Genomic DNA, 20,226 nt, shown 5'->3' on the forward strand with positions numbered 1-20,226 from the left:
AGATATGATTGGCAGATAGGTCGCATGCGAGTAGATGATAAATATTGGCGAGATATGATTGGCAGATTTTTCATTAACCCGGCCAATTGACCCCAAATCTCACCGTTCTCTTGAATTCTTTCAAGATGTATTTTCAAGCAGCCACATATCTGCGTGTTCATAATCAACGTTCAAACATACAAAAAAGGTATCTTGTTACTGCCAAATATTGCAAACGAGTTTTGCATTTGTTGTCGCAACATATATCGAAATATAAAAAATAAGTGCAGTGTGTGCTCCGTTTTACGCCATTTAGAGATCATATTGTTGAATTCCATGTCTATATGCACTAATTTGGAATATCCCCGCTGCATATTTTCATGTTCAAGTCTCTATAACGCTCATAATCAACGAAAATTTCATAATGTATTTCGTAAAATAAAGTTAACACCTAAACAATCAGTGTTTCTTATAGCAATAGCCACAATTTCAATGCTAGATGTGGTATGATACATAGATTTTTGTAGATACAAAATGCTCGTTTTTATTTATTTGTGACAAATTTAACACCATTGTAATTTCCCGCGAATATATCTTTTTCTGCGATACACGAACAATAAAAATGTACCATGTTAGTGTTCATGTGTCGTATGAATACATATCGTTGCGGAAATTAAAATGGAATTAAATATGCAAAACAATAATAAAAACGAGCATTTTGTATTTACAAACATATTTTTTACCAGACCACATCTGGCGTTGAAATTTCGGCAATTGACATAGGGAACACTGATTTTTAATAGTTTATTTTACAAAATATTGTGCAAAATTTTCGTTGATTTTGAGTCATAATGTGGCTTTAAAATGGTTTTCCTCTTATCAAGTGTTGATTGTTTTTACTTGTTTAAAGGGGATGTATTTTTTAAAGGGATCTTTTCACGCTTTGGTAAATTGACAAAATTGAAAAAAAGTTGTTTCAGATTCGCACATTTTCGTTTTAGTTATGATATTTGTGAGGAAACAGTAATACTGAACATTTACCATGGTCTAATATAGCCATTATATGCATCTTTTGACGATTTTAAAACCTAAAAATTATAAAGCGTTGCAACGCGAAACGATTGAATAATTCGGAGAGTTCTGTTTTTTTCGTTAAATTTTGTGAAACTACGAAGATTGCTTATATAAGGTATAAAATACGTATGTGTACTCGGCGGAATAGCTCAGTAGGCTAAAGCGTTTTTACTTCAGGACTCTGGCAGGACTCCAGGGGTCACTGGATCGAAACCTGCTCCGGGCAATGTTCTTTTCCTTTTTTAAATTTTATTCTTGATTTTTTACTAGAGCTTTTACGATCCAATGTTTACCTTTATCAATATAAAGCATTTAATGAATAAGTTAAAAAATGCCAAAATCTGTGAAAAGGCCCCTTTAAATTATAATGACAAATCGTTCCGTAATAGCTTGTTGAAAGTTTTTTTCGCATGTAAATTCACTGGGAACACGAATCGCTGTTTACTTATTTCATGTTAAAGGGACCTTTTCACCGATTTTGACATGTGTTGAAGTTTGTCATTAAATACTTTATATTGATAAATTTAAACATTAGACCTACAAATCTCCAGTAAAAAAAGAATACAATTAAAAAAAGAAAAAAGTATCCCTCAACTGGGCTCGAAACACTTACCCTGGAGTCCTGGAGAAGAAAAGGTTTCCTCTTTGACCACTCGGCCATCCGTGCTCATGTTATGAGGCATATATTTTTTACTTTATATAAGCAATACTCGTAGTTTCACAAAATATAACGACACCAACAGAACTTTCCAAATATTTCAATCGTTTTTCGTTGCAACGCTTTATATAATTTTCAGGTGTTTAAATCGTCAAAAGATGCATATAATGGATATTTAAGAGCATGGTAAATGTTCAGTATTACTATTTCCTCACAAATACCATAACTAAAACGAAAATTTGCGAATTTAAAACATTATTTTTTTTTATTTTGTCAATTTACCAAATCGTGAAAAACGCCCCTTTAAGTAACTGTTATTGTAGTGAAGGCCTTCGGAATAAGACCTACTTTTCATTAGTCAAAACCAAATAAATTATTCAAAACTCTTAAGTCCATTACCTGGGTAAAACCAGTACTTTGTGTCTTTAGAGTGAGATCTAAAGAAAGCTCCTAAGGAAGGAAGCATTATCTTGACCAAGCGGTCGCCATGCAGATACCGTTTCCACTACACTAGGGCGATATAATTTTCATCAGTTGAAAAGTGTTCCTTTTGTTATTAGTCTTGAATGAATTTCAGGCGATTCCGAAATAAAATACTTAATCTCGCGTTTGTTATAAATATCTATTTTATCTTATAAGCAATACTAGCCATTATAAAATGTCAATATCTACTATATTTCACAAGAAATACTAGTCCTTATGTCAAACAATTAATATGCAACTCACAACTGCGGACAATTTGCATAAACAGGTTTCATATTCCTATGGAAGTAAATGTTAACATTCATCAGTATTATATATTCACATCTATGGTGGCTGTGTTTTAATTGAAGGCACACGGGTCACGTGACCAGTTGTATGACGCCTTATCCGGTGAGTGGTAATTGTCGTCTGTATCCGGGCCGTGAGGTAGAGTGCTTGAGAGAATCCCGGCATACAGTCGTGTTCGCATCGGCCATTTCTGAAACGAAAACAACTTCAGCGTATCACAGATCCCGAAGAAAGTTATTATACAGTTCTCTTGACATATGAGTCGCGTTCTGAGAAAACTGGGCTTAATGCATGTGCGTAAAGTGTAGTCCCTGATTAGCCTGTGCAGTCCGCACAGGCTAATTACAGACGACACTTTCCGCCTAAATTCGATTTTTGCGAAGAAGAGACTTCATTAAATAAAAAATGTCATTAAAGCGGAAAGTGTCGTCCCTGATTATCACTTTACGCACATGCATTATGCCCAGTTTTCTAAGAACGCGACCCATATATCGATTGATCCGTTCCAGCGTCTTTATTATGTTAAATATTTTGACATGCCCCTTGTTTTTGGAAATACGTCGTGAGCTTAAAATTCAGTCGTATCATAAATATTCCGAACTAACTTCGATAAGACAGGGACCGACTCAACAATTGCGTTGAGTAAATTAGCCGATGAAATGTCTATTAATTTCAAAAATGAGGCAGAGCAAATGTTCACCGGCCGTTTATACTGTTTGCATCAGTTTTTCACAAAACGGCGATACATTTTACTTGAACGTTAAGATATTTCTAAATATGCGTTTTATATGTATATTTATATATCGAGAACTCAAATAGTCTCAAACGTTCCGAAGTATCTTCAATAACCCTTTACACATATATTTAAGATAACGGAAACAACTAAAAACTTCGACAAACAACAACAGCAAGTTTAAATTGTTTTGACCTATTCATCTCAATGTCATAATATTTACATGGAGAAAATGATCAATTACTGATATAGTGTCAACCGCACGCCGATCGACACTCGTTGTTACGGGTTAACATTAAAATCTTTAAATAATTAATAAACTGACAGAAATGACTGCACATGCAGACTTCAAGATTTATTATGATTAACGTCTTTTAAGCAGTTCTACATTAAATAATATAAGCATAAATCTTTTGAAGACATGATGGAGCACAAAGAAAATGCGATAATACAACTAAGTGAACAAGTAACTGTTAAACCATCTAGATGTGTACGAAGATTGATTTATGCGGAAACAAGTTGTTTCTTTCGACTAACCCCGCCCACAATAATGATTGTGTCGACCTGAAACTTTTGTACGGTCGTCCAGGCTTTATTTTTGACCAGTTTGGCTCCATTATATTATATTAACAATAATCGCGAAATTAACTAAATGTATAACATAAAAAGAGCGATGAGGCATTTGAAGATTGTTGTTCTTGAACACAGTTTTTCAGGTCTGAAAAAAAAAATGCTTTTAGAAAAAAATGAACCCAAAAAGTTTCTTATAGAAAAAAATATTGAAGAAATCGTTAAAATACACATACACTTTTATCAAAACATTAATTTCATCCGTTCAGACCCAGGTTTTCAAAGAGTCACCGATTTACACTTAAACCATCAAACTTAAAATGTAATCATTCAAGTCATATGTGTTCCCAATGACACGAAATTCAATGTAGTTTAAGTTTGGTACCGACCAAAAAATTTACCAATGGTTTTACAAATTAAAATTTTCAAAAATTCTCAAATTTCCAAAATATGCAAAATATCACTACAATCATAATATTACGATGAAATCGTATATCGTTTACTTATACATAAAATTAAAAAAATATTGCAATAATTGAATTACGTAAAAGTAATTCGCGTCTCGGAATTTTGTACAGATTGCAAATTATATTTCCTCCAATAATCCTAAGTGCACGATGTTATAAGCAGAGATGATTTAGAAATTAATGTTTTTATATTATAATACACTTTTCCAAATTAAAAAATATATAAATGAACAGAAAACCCATTAAAACAGCAAGTGGGAAATTATGAATTAATAATGAATGAATCACTGGCGTTATATATCGCGAATTAATAGGATACAGCTCTAAACAAGCAAGTGAAGGAATACGAAAATAAGGCATTTAAATGGGGTAACCACCGTGGAATTGAAACTGCCAAGCAAGAAAATGAGGCTTTAAAGGGGTTTTGTGCCGTGCAAACCTCACTTCTCACCCAACTGCATTCGCCAAGTACCTATGTCATAACAGACCAGCATTATTTTTTATATTTTTCTTCCACCAGTCAATTTATTTCTTTCGTTCATTCGTTCGTACTTTCGTTCGTTCGCCGTTCGTTCGTTCTTTCATTCATTCTTTCATTCATTCTTTCATTCATTCATTCATTCATTCATTCATTTATTCATAAATTCATTTGTTCGTTCGTTCGTTCGCTCGCTCGCTCGCTCGTTTGTTCATTTGTTCGTTCGTTCGTTCGTTCGTTCATTCATGTATTCATTTATTTATTTATTTATGTATTTATTTATTTATTTATTTATTTATTTAATATTTTAATTTATTTATTATTCTCATTTATTTTATTCTTTCTATCTTTCTTTCTTTCTTTCTTTCTTTCTTTCTTTCTTTCTTTCTTTCTTTCTTTCTTTCTTTCTTTCTTTCTTTCTTTCTTTCTTTCTTTCTTTCTTTCTTTCTTTATTTATTTATTTATCATTTTTTCTTTAATTCTTAATTCTATCTTATTTTTATTCATTTATTCCCTTTTTAATGAAGAACATTAACATACACTTTGAACCGGATCTGTGGGAAAAAAAACTTACTTAAAAGAAACAAAATATTTTATTCATAAATTTTAATGCTTTGGACAAAAATGATTCTCAGCATCAACATATGTTTTACAAGTATTTGTGTTCGCTAATTACGAGCGCGTTGACAGAATTACGCCCGTAAATTATGAATAAAAACTTTTCAAGTTTTCAAGAAAAAAGGCTTTGGCAAACAGCGTAGACTCAGATGAGACGCCGCATGATGCGGCGTCTCATCAGGGTCTGCGCTGTTTGCTTATAGGAATTTATGTAAGAAATATTGTAAATATAGAAATAAATATACTAGACATCCCTAATTTTGGAAATAAATTGATATAATTTAGAAGGATGGGAGAGTCCACTAGGCATAAATGGGTTAAATATTTGATTATTTGTGCAAGTATCTCTCATGCACATCCAAAATGTTGATTTATTTTCAGAGTTTCGAAGGCTAACACACCTAGAAGAATAAAGGGCAAATATGAATATATATTGTACTTAATACAGGTGTGCACTATGAAACGTGAGTACATAATGAACAAACGCCTTTGCCTCAATTAAAGCCATGAACTTTTCCAAAGTATTAAACAATCGTCCAGTTGCGTTTGCTTTTATAAAGCTATTTATTGCACATATGTAAATCATTAGCAACTCTCTCAAATGCTAATTATAATTTGACCCATTCTTATGACAATCACGTGACTTTGTGGGGGTTCACAATAAAACTTTAAAGGACGATAACACAATGGTAAGCGGTGCTTTATTCCAAATAACTTTTTAAAATGATTTTTCTTAAGAATTTCAACTAGTGCATAAAATATAGTTTTTATGCTGCTTGTGGCAATGTAAAATACAGTAGAATTACTTTATTTAATAATAATATAATAATATGTAGGACGCATTCATTTATATGATTATGCAGTACGCAATTTGAAATTTTGGCACCGTTTTCAGAGGTATTCAAGGATTTATTCTTAAATCTGCACAAACTGCATGTAAAACTGTCTTTTATGCACTAAAGATGTTTGCAAATGTATGTCAATAACTTGAGATATTTACAAAAATAGAGTTATTAACGGTGTGTTTACATTCTTTCCAGCCCATGTGTAAACCCCTGAATACCCCGTTGATCATGCACCCAGATAACAGAAATAAGATATTACTCATGTTCTAATATATAAATGGACATTAAATATGAGAACAAAATCATTTTGCAAATTATTTTGCAGTCGCTTTTTATCTGTTTGTCTTCAATAACACATTATATATATATATATATATATATATATATATATATATATATATATATATATATATATATATATATATATATATATATATATATATATATATATATATTATTGTATGTGTTTTATTATTATCATTGTGATTATGATAATTATTATTAGAAGAAGAAGTAGTAGTAGTAATAAAGTAGCAGTTGCAGCAGTATTAGTAGTAGTAGAAGAAGTAGAAGCAGTAGTAGTAGTTCGCTTAAAAAATCCTACGTTCTGACAGAATATTCCTGAACGTGTCCGTAATACCCTACTCCTTCGCATGGATCTGACGGGCCCCGAAAACTGCTCGTACAAATCCATGCCGCCTTTACACAGCACGCAATTATGGAATGTTTCAAACATTATTGCTATTAAAAAGATTTTAATTCGCTACATCCAATATGCCCAACATCTTTTGTTGTACACCATATATAAAATGACATTTGTTTAGCAAATCGCACGAATTTGCATTAAATTAGAAAAAGCTTCAAAACCAGTAAACTTTCCAGGTTCCGACTTGTGACTGCAGCGGTTACCGCTAGAGAGGTAACCGCTGTGATGACTTTTAAGTGTTCACGCCAAAAATATATTTTTCATTTCCAGTAACATCATCATAAGCATATAGGGAAGGTTTGTCAAACTAACTTTTCTTAAACTTTCCTTTACGATGCACACGTTATTTCCAACTTTATTACGGACGGTAAACAGAAATCATGCATAAATAGATACTTAATAATCTGTATTTACCGGTATTTAATTTTAAGTCATTTGCAGATAATTCTGCACACTTGACAATATTAAATAAAAATTGCAGAAAAATCAATATGGGATACAAAAAATACCAAATGCAGGGTCTGAATACAAATTATGGCAAGTAAGATAAAGTGGAGAGAAATACGAACTTACCTTAACCGGGTGCATACAGCCGTTAGCAGCAAATATGTGCGACACATCCCCGTCGTTTTGAAGAGCGCTCATCAGGTGGGCGATGTACGTGGTCGCCAGCACAAGGATGTCCAGCTTAGACAGCTTCGTATCCGGTGGGACCGCCGGAAGTGATCTCTGGAGCTCCAGAAACGCCGTCCGCAGCGTTTTCACCCGGGAGCGTTCCCGCGCTGCGTTGTTTGCGATCGGCCTCCCGCGACACTTTGGTGATCGGTAAATCCCGTACTGTTTGGAAAGCGTAACCTCTTCGCCGCGGGAATATGGCCTATTGAAATCCGATAGCGGAGATATCGCACTAAAATTGTAACTTCCGGAACTAAACTGCTGAAAAATACTGCTTGTCGGCTGGACGTTTGAAAACGATGATGAAAAATCAAAGCGTTCTTGGTTCATTTCAAAGCTATACACCGAACAGTGCGAACCGTTGTTTGCTTTTTCTATGATTTAATAAAAAGTGTTCTTAAATAATATTGATTTCTTCAGTTTGATCCAGCACGAACTAAAGAATGCTTGATAATTATTATAGAGTTCAAATTAACCAAACTTCAATAGCTTTCGTTCATCTGAACGCAAACGCTTTATTTTCTCAAAATTTCGAAAATTTATCATTTGGCAAACAATATTTTTTCATTTATTTCCACAATGCGCATTCATCTAAAACAAATGCGTTATTGTTACGTAAGCCTTTGTGCACATAAATTCTTGTTTAAACATACTTGAATATAGCAAAGAACATATTGTGGTGACATTCAGTTTCCAATCAACAATACAGCTATATTTTAAGTCTTAAATATATTCGTCTCGTACGTTTTTGCGCTAATAAATAACAGTAACATAGAAACCCAATTATCTGTAAAAGTTTTTTTTTCTATTGTTCGATTCCAGACATTGCTTTTCCGCAGAAACCTGTCGACTCCCTTCGGATAAAACAAGCACGTCCTGAAAACCAACCCGGGTAAACCGACACCAACAATTGTTTTCGCACAACAAAAAAGCGAGCCGGAAGTCTGAATGAAAACAAACGATCGAGCATGGCAGACGAACCAAATATAAATTACGATGGAAACAATTCCGTGAAATGATACATAAAAATGACGTTAAGCGCAAAAGCACGAGACAATTAGTTCTGATGTGTGATTAATTTAGAAAAGCGTAGTTCCGCCCTCGTTCTCCCACGGGCAGGCCAATTATTTATCAATCATTATTAACATTAGAGACATTTATGAAACGAAGTGCAATTAAATCATATCGCAACTGTAGGTCGGATTTAAATGTAAAATACGTGCGTCTTGTCGTATGTTCTTTCCACATTTTGACAGATGCACTCGCGTAGTAATGCTTACGTTAATAAAGTTTAACGTAAAAATAATGATGTGTTTATGTCGATTCTATTTTGATGTTGAGTTATGAATTATGGCCAGATACGAACCAACTAACTTCATAATATCAATAGTCAAATGTGTACACAGTCTTAAAATTCCACCTCGTTAAGTTTAAGTGCTCTTGATATTTATACTTTTTTCAGCAAACACCAAATATTTATCTTATTTGCCATTAAATAAGTGTTGTCACACTCTTCATACATATTCCCACCTTTGGGCAGAATATAGGTTCATACTCTTTCATTTATCTGCATTCTGTTGGAACGATACGGAAAGGTCCGAATGCTCTCAAAATGCGTATGTTACATATGAATTTGTTCATCAAAACTGTGGCACCAAATACACGTACATGATCATTTATCAAACGCGTATGCGTCATTCAGGACACTGTTGTTGCAAGCTCTTACAAGGAAACTTTTGTATACATAATAAAAAGTTGTTTTTTCAATATACAGTGATTGAAAATGTATTAATAAAAATGAGCGTCACATTTAAAATTGGCCTTTATCTGTACGTTTATTATATTGCATAATGAAATAATGAAGTTATTTTAGCATCTGCGGACAGATTAACTAAGGAAGATATTGACAGCATAATTGAAAATCTACAATGAGAATACCATGTCCATTTTGAGCTATTACATTTTTTTAAGTAACAGCGACATTACTATTAAATCTCATAACACCAGGATCGTGAATAATACGCATATTGCCCTATATGTACATGTTTAATCCAGGTATCTTCAGAGCTTTTTTGAAGAAATCGCAAAAAAATAATTGAGGACTGACGGACAACAGACGGACAACAGACGGACGGAACATGTACGGGATCAATGATCGTCAGTGAAAAACCAAACAATATTCAATGTCGCAGTTTTTAAGAAGATTGCATTGGTTGATTTAGCCATCAGTTGATCGCTTTTGTTTGTTTTTTTTGTTTAAGAATGGATAGCGGGTGAATATAGTAACAATGTCATGGCCAGTTTTGCGTTTCGCGCGGCAACGAAATCCGACGCACGAACGGAATGGGCACGTGTATATCTTTTGTTACCGCAAACACATAAAAAGGCTTTAATGCGGTTCTGTATTTCAATGCAAGGCGAAGCATGCAATCGTTGCTTACAACGCATAAATTCCATTAACAATATTATGTATTACTAGAACAACAGCACTCCAGTATAGGGGCGTTACACCCACACACCCCCTCTACAGCCCCGATGGAATTAATAATTATATATTAACCACACAAGCAGACAGTCGGCCATTTGTTTTGTTTGGTAGTGTGAATTTCGGCATAGGTATGCATCAGAATTGTACTTACGGTAGTGGGTTAACATGATCACACTTTTTTCTGGATAAGCTGGTTTAACCAGAGGTGCATATACGTTTACCACAATTACGTGTATCCCAGAAAAGCAACGTTTTGGAGAAAAAAACAACAACAACACAAATCTGCTCGTACAAATAACGGACGAAAACTCGTGTGTCCGAAAATAAAGAGTCGCGAAAAATAATTATTTTTGCTAAAAAAGGGGGTGTCCGATAACTTAGAGTAATTACGGTATACGCTATAACAAATGCGTATTTCTAATATCATTTATTTCATTTTAATAGCTATATCCATCATCTTTACGTAAGCAAAGGGCAATTCAATTAACTGAAAATGTTTGCTTATTTGGCTTTAACAGAAACACAACACAAAAAGGTAATATTGTTCTGTTTACAAATGGCGATATTAAAACCAATAAAGCAATGTAGACAGATACGTATTTATCCCTTTGTAAGATTTAATAAATCTTAAGAGTGACATTGCATAGAAAATATCTTTCAATGACTAAACTTTGAAATATCTATAAGGATTATATCCTAATAATGGCCCTATTCCACTACGAAAACAAGCCCACGATTCGCTAAGATTTATCACATTTATTGAATCGGGAAGACTCGCGACAGCTTACGATTGAGTTACGACACTGGTACGATTGAGTTACGACGAATCGTGGGTTCGGTTGAAGTCTTGCGAATATGGTCGCGACCTCACTACGATGTGTAAGAATCTACTGCGACTGTACTACGAACGATGCACATCGGTCACGACTAAGCTAGGACCTCGTCGAACACACTCATGAATTAGGCGCCAATATCTATTGATATTGATCTTGCTTTACAATGTGACCTACATTCTTCTGTGTACATGTACATGTGTAAGAAGGCCTCCGTTCCTGTTTTGGCGCCAAATCAAAAATGGAAATTCGACGAAGAGCAGCTGCAGTGTAGTATTTGCACTAGGGCTTGAACATCAACACCAAGTGTATTCTTAGTTATCTTCCCCCTGCCCTTGCTTTTTTTTATTATAAACAAATTACCTGTTATTCATACAAAGCCATAACAACAGAATGACTGAAAAACTGAGAAGCCCTGTTAATATACCACACCCATTCTCCGGAAATCGTAACTGTTTCGTAACTAAATCGCAAGAATCTTAGCGGGCTCGCAACTCACTTGGGTTGAACTCGTGAAAGTCTTGACATAGTCGTAGCTGATTCGTAGACAGATCACGTGAGCACCGATTTCCCGATTGAGTCAAGAATTACCTACGATTCCATTACGACGCCCGTAACGCCTTACGACATTGTTACGAGTCAACTGCGATTAAATTCAGTCTTGGAGGTCCTGGTCAAATTTTAAACACGTTTTACATCTGACCACGATTTGTCGGGAGCTCACGAGTTGCAGGAATCACTTACGACCGACCCACGACTAGCAACGAATGAGTTAGGACCTTCGCCGATTGAGCTACGAATGTTCCCGACCTCAAAAAATTGGAAATCGGGACAAATCGTGGGCAATCGGGTCGTAGTGGAATACCCCTATAATAGTTGGTACAATCAATAAGCATATGGCTTGCAGTGACGTACCGGTTGCAATGTACACAGTGAGGCACTTCTACCCTTTCAAGAAGGAAAAAAACACTCATGTCAATTCACCTTCATTTGAACCTAACAATATTATACTATTTTTGTTCAAACAAAGTAAAGCTGCTCTAAGCATCATATTATTACATGAAACAGAAGTTTACCAAACAACCTCAAGTATAACCTTTTACCCCTTAGATACGTACTTTTACGTATTTGTTAGTCCCTTAGAAAGGTAAATTTGATTAAGGACTTTTCTTAATAGATTCAAGTTTTAAAGGCTTCATTTTCAACCCTTAGATATTAATGAGCAGCAAACAGCATTAAACCTTTACAGACCGTGAGTTACTCGCAGGCTGTTCTGGTTTTATGCTGTTTGCACATAGCCTTTTTCAGTTTGCCTCTCAGTGGGAAAGAGATAATTTACGTACAGGTATACAGGATTAATTTTAGAACTTCATAGCATTAATTAGGTAAACAGTCAAGATAAAAAAATGAATAGGACTTTGCCTTGGCAGGAACGTCATTAAAATGGTTTGGTAAAACAAAATGAACAATGCAAAACAAAGTGTATGACAGGCAGGAAATTTCCCTTCACATACAGGCCTAATTTGCTAAATTACAATCCTTAAATGCATATGTGTTAAGGCATATTACAGGAACTTAAGCCCTAGATATTGAATGTTGCCCAGCATGTTACAATCAACCTCCACATGGGGAGATGCTTATATCATTTAACATTAATTTTTGGCCCATTAAACTGTCATAATTTAATAAGGTGATATAAATAAACATAAACTGACAAGGCTGTCAGTATTTGAATAATTTCAACATAATTACTTAAAAGCTTTATACAAATTAAATGTCACAATTGTACAGGGAAAACCTCCCAACTGACAGAAATGGTTTATCTATATCAAGAGGCCATGGTGGGGCTATATTTCTAGCCTTCAACTTGATGATTGACATAGAGCGAAAAAGTAACCAAAGCTGTTGCTTAAAGTTTTCACTTTTATGTGAATTTTAGCTCATGTTACTTAATCATGCAAGACTGATGAGCGACAGCAAAGTCCGCTAAAAAATTTGATGAAATTCGACTAAGTGGTTAAAGGGACCTTTTCATGTTTAAGTAAATTAACAAAATTATACAAGAGGGCCATGATGGCCCTGAATCGCTCACCTGATAAACTGTGACCCATATCGTCTACAGGAAGTTCTACTATGATTTGACCAGATGACCTACATTATGACTGCAGATGACCCATTTACAATCCCAATCCAGACTTCATCAATTAAAAAATTCTGACAAAATGTCATTAAGACGTGATGAAAACTGTGACCTCTTTCATCTACACAAGGTTTTACTAGAACTGGCCCGGTCACCTAGTTTCTGACCCCAGATGACCCAAATACAATCCCAATCCAGATTTCATCAAGATAAACATTCTGACAAAATTTCATAAAAATCTGATGAAAACTGTGACCATTATTGTCTACACAAGGTTTTTCTATGATTTGACCCAGTGACCTAGTTTTTTACCCCAGATGACCCAAATACAATCCCAACCCAGATTTCACCAAGATTAACATTCTGGCCAAATTTTATTAAGATTGGATGAAAACCGTGACCTCTTCTGTCTACACAAGTTTTTTTAAACTTTGACTTAGTGACCTAGCTTTTGATCCGAGATGACCCAAATTCAATCCTTACCCATATGTTAACATGACACATATTCTGACCATATTTCATTAAGATCTGATGAAAACTGTGACCTCTATTGTCTACACAAGGTTTTTCTATGATTTGATCTAGTGACCTAGTTTTTCACCCCAGATAAACCAAATACAAATCCAATCCAGATTTCATCAAGATAAACATTCTGACCAAATTTTATAAAGATTGGATGAAAATTGTGACCTTTATTGTCTAAACAAGGTTTTTCTATCGTTTGACCTAGTGACCTAGTTTCTGCCCCCAGATGACCCAAATACAATCCCAATACAGATTTCATCAAGATAAACATTTTGACAAAATTTCATAAAGATCTGATGAAAACTGTGTCCTCTATTGTCTACACAAGGTTTTTCTATGATTTGACCTAGTGACCTAGTTTTTGAACGCAGATGACCCAAATACAATTCCAACCCAGATTTCATCAAGATTAACATTCTGGCCAAATTTAATTAAGATTAGATGAAAACTGTGACCTCTACTGTCTACACAAGTTTTTTTTAACTTTGACCTAGTGACCTAGTTTTTGACCCCAGATGACCCAAATTCGATCCTAACCCAGATTTTAACAAACCAGATTTCATCAAGATAAACATTCTGACCAAATTTTATTAAGATTGGATTAAAACTGTGACCTCTACTGTCTACACAAACAAATTGTTGATGGACGCACGCACGCAAAACGGACGCCGGACATCATACGATAATATAAGCTCACCATGTCACTTCGTGACAGGTGAGCTAAAAAAATGTCAGATTCGCAAATTTTTGTCGTAGGTATTATATTTGCGTGGAAACAGTGATACTGAACATTTACCATTCTCTAAAATATCCATTATGTGCATCTTTTGACGATTTAAAAACCTAACAAGAGATGTGTTTGTCAGAAACATAATGCCCCCTATTTCGCCGCTTTGAAGCCATATATTTGACCTTATATGATGACCTTGACCTTTAACCACTCAAAATGTGCAGCTCCATGAGATACACATGCATGCCTAATATCATGTTGCTATCTTCAATATTGCAAAAGTTATCGCAAAACTTTAACCAAGGTTAAAGTTTTGGGACAGAATGACAGTGACAGAATGACAGACAGACAGGCCGAAAACAATATACTCCCGATCATTCGATCCGGAGCATAACAATTATAAAGCGTTGTACCGCAAAACAATTGAATTATTAGGAGTTCTGTTGCGGTCGTTATATTTTGTGCCACTACAAGGATTGTATGAGCACCGATAGCTGAGTGGTCTAAGCATTAGACTTTCTCTCCAGGGGTCAGTGGTTTGAGCCCAGTGGAGGGTTACTTTAATTCTTTCTTTAATTGTATTCTTGTTTCTTACTGGATCTTTTTAGATACAATGTTTACATTTATCAATATAAAGCATTTAATAATTAACTTTAATACATGCCAAAATCTGTGAAAAGGTCCCTTTAAGAAAGAGATCAGTTTGATATGTTCACTTTCAAAAGCCTTCTTATGTTACTTACATGTACTTATGCAACAGTGGATTATTCTTTATATAATCTCTTGTGAAGACCAACATGCTCATTCCTGATATTAGATTGTGAATCAAAATTCTGGTAATTTTTTAGGGATTGCATTTTATAATGAAAAAAAATATGCATGACTGGTGACTGACACGATATAAGTCCCATGTTAAGGATCACCCAGGAAATAAATGCTCAGGTCAGATACAAAAGTTTAAAAAAACACACTGTAAATGATTTAAAGTCTCTATAACGCTCAAAATCAACGAAAATTTCGTTAAGTATTTCGTAAAATAAAGTTATCACATTAACAATCAGTGTTCTTTGTAGCAACAGCCAAAATTTCAACGCTAGATGTGGTATGATTACATAGATTTTTGTAGATACAAAATGCTCGTTTTTATTTATTTGTGGCCACAGTTAATTCCCGCGAATATATATTTTCGTACGACACACGAACACCATGTTAGAGTTCATGTATCGTATGAATAGATATGCAAAACAATAATAAAGACGAGCATTTGTATCTACACACATCTATTTTACAAGACCACATCTGGCCTTGAGATTTCGGCAATTGCCATAAGGAACACTGATTTTTAATTGGTTAAGTTTATTTTGCGAACAATTGTACGAAATTTTCGTTGATTTTGAGTAGTAATGTTACTTTAAAACAAAAATAACAACGCAGCATTACATAGTTGTGTAGCTATATATTCATCCTTGTTTATAATCATGAAATAACTTAATGAGATTCAATCCATGAGTAGTAATATCAATACAAATGATGTGCACTGACAGAAGTAAATAATATATATAAAAAACTCATACACAAGGGTAATGTTAGCAGTTCAGAAAAAAATGTAAATGGCATTAACGTCTATCAAAAATTTGGTCATGAACATTCCATTCATGTTTATTTACTCAAAGTAATAAACACCAGTATTTAGGAAAGGTAAACATGATTTTGAGATAGATATTGAAAAAAAAATATCAATACTAACCAACATATTTACAAGCTGATATATTTAGCACAGACATTTGTATAGATACAATAATAATGCTTTTTCAAGACGATCTTATAATGTGCAAACGAAATGTTAAAACATTCTGCACAACATAACACAGCAGATAATGGTATAGGTGGTTAGAAATGTTTGTCATTCTGAGCATACACATCTTCAAACTCTTGTCATTAAATTCTACAAAAATCATCATAGTACCAATTTACATAGGAAATAACAAGATTTTTAGGAATGTAATGGTTCATAGATATGGTATAATTTCTTAATTGTAAAACAAATAACAACCAGAGTTCCGTGGTCAGAGACATATGTCTCTCAAACAGGGCTTTGAACTAATGACTCCAATTTCTATAGGGGTCATCTAATTCCAAGGCCAATGTACATGTGAAGTATCAAGTAAATCAGTCAATTCGTTGATGAGTTATTGATCAGAAACGATTTTTCAACTTATTGTAACAGTGACCATGACCTTTGACCTAGTGACCCCAATTTCAATAGGGATCATCTACTGTCCAAATCCAATGCACATGTGAAGTATCAAGCCAATCGGTCAATTCGTTGAGGAGTTATTGATCGGAAACGATTTTCACACGTATTGTGACAGTGACCTTGACCTTCAACCAAGTGACCCAAATTTCATTAGGGTTCATCTACTGTCCAAGGCCAATGCACATGTGAAGTATCAAGCCAATCGGTCAATTCGTTGATGAGTTATTGATCGGAAACGATTTTCACACTTATTGTGACAGTGACCTTGACCTTTTACCAAGTGACCCCAATTTCAATAGGGGTCATCTACTGTCCAAGGCCAATGCACATGTGAAGTATCAAGCCAATCAGTTAATTCGTTGATGAGTTAGTGATCGGAAACTATTTTCACACTTATTGTGACAGTGACCTTTGAATAAGTGATCCCAATTTCAATAGGGGTCATCTACTGTCCAAGGCCAATGCTTATGTTTAGTATCAAGCCAATCAGTCAATTTTTTTATGAGTTATTGATCGGAAACAAACTGGTCTTCCCACAGACAGACTTACAGACCAACCGACATCCGGCAAAACAATATACGCCCTCTTCTTCGAGATCAGTTTGATATGTTAACTTTCAAAAGCCTTCTTATGTTACTTACTTATGCAACAGTGGATTATTCTTTATATAATCTCTTGAGAAGACCACCATGCTCATTCCTGATATTAGATTGTGAATCAAAATTCTGGTAAATTTTTAGGGATTGCATTTAATGAAAAAAAAATATGCATGACTGGTGACTGACACGATATAAGTCCCATGTTAAGGATCACCCAGGCAATAAATGCTCAGGTCAGATACAACAGTTAAAAAAAACATTGTAAATGATTTAAAGTCTCTATAACGCTCAAAATCAACGAAAATTTCGTTAAGTATTTCGTAAAATAAAGTTATCACCTTAACAATCAGTGTTCCTTGTAGCAATAGCCAAAATTTCAACGCTAGATGTGGTATGATTACATAGATTTTTGTAGATACAAAATGCTCGTTTTTATTTATTTGTGGCCACAATTAATTCCCGCGAATATATATTTTTATACGACACACGAACACCATGTTAGAGCTCATGTGTCGTATGAATAGATATGCAAAACAATAATAAAGACGAGCATTTGTATCTACACACATCTATTTTACAAGACCACATCTGGCCTTGAGATTTCGGCAATTGCCATAAGGAACACTGATTTTTAATTGGTTAAGTTTATTTTACAAACAATTGTACGAAATTTTCGTTGATTTTGAGTAGTAATGTTACTTTAAAACAAAAATAACAACGCAGCATTACATAGTTGTGTAGCTATATATTCATCCTTGTTTATAATCATGAAATAACTTAATGAGATTCAATCCATGAGTAGTAATATCAATACAAATGATGTGCACTGACAGAAGTAAATAATATATATAAAAAACTCATACACAAGGGTAATGTTAGCAGTTCAGAAAAAAAATGTAAATGGCATTAACGTCTATCAAAAATTTGGTCATGAACATTCCATTCATGTTTATTTACTCAAAGTAATAAACACCAGTATTTAGGAAAGGTAAACATGATTTTGAGATAGATATTGAAAAAAAATATCAATACTAACCAACATATTTACAAGCTGATATATTTAGCACAGACATTTGTATAGATACAATAATAATGCTTTTTCAAGACGATCTTATAATGTGCAAACGAAATGTTAAAACATTCTGCACAACATAACACAGCAGATAATGGTATAGGTGGTTAGAAATGTTTGTCATTGTGAGCACACACATCTTCAAACTCTTGTCATTAAATTCTACAAAAATCATCATAGTACCAATTTACATAGGAAATAACAAGATTTTTAGGAATGTTATGGTTCATAGTTATAGTATAATTTCTTAATTGTAAAACAAATAACAACCAGAGTTCCGTGGTCAGAGACATATGTCTCTCAAACAGGGCTTTGAACTAATGACTCCAATTTCTATAGGGGTCATCTAATTCCAAGACCAATGTACATGTGACGTATCAAGTAAATCAGTCAATTCGTTGATGAGTTATTGATCAGAAACGATTTTTTAACTTATTGTAACAGTGACCATGACCTTTGACCTAGTGACCCCAATTTCAATAGGGATCATCTACTGTCCAAATCCAATGCACATGTGAAGTATCAAGCCAATCGGTCAATTCGTTGGTGAGTTATTGATCGGAAACGATTTTCACACGTATTGTGACAGTGACCTTGACCTTCAACCAAGTGACTCAAATTTCATTAGGGTTCATCTACTGTCCAAGGCCAATGCACATGTGAAGTATCAAGCCAATCGGTCAATTCGTGATGAGTTATTGATCGGAAACTATTTTCACACTTATTGTGACAGTGACCTTTGAATAAGTGACCCCAATTTCAATAGGGGTCATCTACTGTCCAAGGCCAATGCTTATGTTTAGTATCAAGCCAATCAGTCAATTTTTTATGAGTTATTGATCGGAAACAAACTGGTCTTCCCACAGACAGACTTACAGACCAACCGACATCCAGCAAAACAATATACGCCCTCTTCTTCGAAGGGGGCATAATATGTAGCAGCTACAAAACAAAATGACTTTTGCATCAACAGTAATACTGAAATATCCATTAACATTTTGAACTTGAGCTGCTGTAAAGCATCGTTTTAAACAATTTTTTTAGCTACAGGCAATGTTCAGCAATTAACAGTATGTATATTTTTAACAAAGCAATAATTATAATATATCATTTCATATACATGTACATGTAAACAAGACTTATGTAATCAATATTACGACTTAAATGCCAAGTATATGACTAGGATTCAGTTTCTTTGACCTGAAATATTTTTAAATAAGAATGTTCTCCTCACAAATTCAATTACTTTCCAAATAATTGTTATCATGAAAAAAAGGACTTATGAGGCTTGGAGACATGTGACACTTTTTGTCATAATGGTTTGCACTTGTGCCAAGTTATTTTAAAATCCATACATATATGGCAATGCTATTACAAAGACAAAGATTTTCATACAGATCCACACTTTACTGGAGACCAAAATTTAGTGCAACCTTGGTAATCACAATAACCTTCAAAACACCACAAAATTCAACAATAATTACGTATGTCAAAAGTAATAGGATTACAAAACAAAATCCCTGTTAAGCAACACGAAGATACAACTTTAAAACATGCATAAACATAATGTGTTTAGATATGCTGACACTGATTCAGGTGAGATTTAATATATAGGCGACCAGTTAAGATGATTGTATCGTTCCTTCAGTGCCTGGTGTAACTCCTCACTGTGTTCTGCATCCCTTGTCTCACATACGACCTTGACCTAAAAGAGAACACAAACTTTACAGTAGTGAAAATGTGCACATGCCAGATAGCAAAAATGTAGCGTCTCATCGTTAAGGTTCGTATGTATTATTTCATTTCAAGCCTACACATTTAACTGACATAAACATAGAAATATATAATGTATGTACTAAGCCATCTGGATATGTTTCACTCTTTGTAATAGCAGCAGATTTCACAGCCATCTAGGGCCATATAATTAACATACATGTCATGCTTTTATCATACACTTCTCTACAATTTTGAAATTTATTGGAAATAAATTTGCACATTAAAAGCTGGA

The 20,226-nt window shown here is 34.2% G+C and overlaps 2 protein-coding genes across 7 annotated transcripts in view; both read right to left on the bottom strand.

Annotated features, from left to right (window-relative positions):
• Window positions 1-2,449: 2,449 nt before the first annotated feature.
• Window positions 2,450-7,904, bottom strand: LOC127840409 (transcription factor 24-like). Its single transcript, XM_052368823.1, has 2 exons — window positions 7,473-7,904; window positions 2,450-2,672 (listed from the first exon to the last, which is right to left on the bottom strand). Exons 1-2 carry the CDS (start codon window positions 7,902-7,904, stop codon window positions 2,535-2,537), a joined length of 570 nt encoding a protein of 189 aa, XP_052224783.1. The 3' UTR covers window positions 2,450-2,534.
• Window positions 7,905-15,731: 7,827 nt separating this feature from the next.
• LOC127841099 (L-threonine ammonia-lyase-like) overlaps window positions 15,732-20,226 on the bottom strand; it is a 275,394-nt gene continuing 270,899 nt past the window's right edge. For 4 of the 6 annotated variants that reach the window (XM_052369661.1, XM_052369659.1, XM_052369660.1 and 1 more), the window contains exon 13: window positions 15,732-19,923. In XM_052369661.1, coding sequence (XP_052225621.1) covers window positions 19,822-19,923 — 102 coding nt within the window. In that variant the 3' untranslated portion in view covers window positions 15,732-19,821. The remainder of the gene's footprint in view (window positions 19,924-20,226) is intronic. The other 2 variants (XR_008030706.1, XR_008030705.1) reach the window with 2 other exon arrangements.

The sequence above is a fragment of the Dreissena polymorpha genome, chromosome 8 (genome assembly GCF_020536995.1).
Source record: "Dreissena polymorpha isolate Duluth1 chromosome 8, UMN_Dpol_1.0, whole genome shotgun sequence".
Taxonomy (NCBI): Eukaryota; Metazoa; Mollusca; class Bivalvia; order Myida; family Dreissenidae; genus Dreissena; species Dreissena polymorpha.

Bases quoted from the DNA above. Each gene is read 5' to 3' on its own strand.
- LOC127840409 (XM_052368823.1), bottom strand. From the start codon at position 7,904: ATGAACCAAGAACGCTTTGATTTTTCATCATCGTTTTCAAACGTCCAG. The intron at 2,673-7,472 runs GTAAGTTCGTAT...TTTTCGTTTCAG, and splicing joins GCTGTATGCACCCGGTTAAG to AAATGGCCGATGCGAACACG.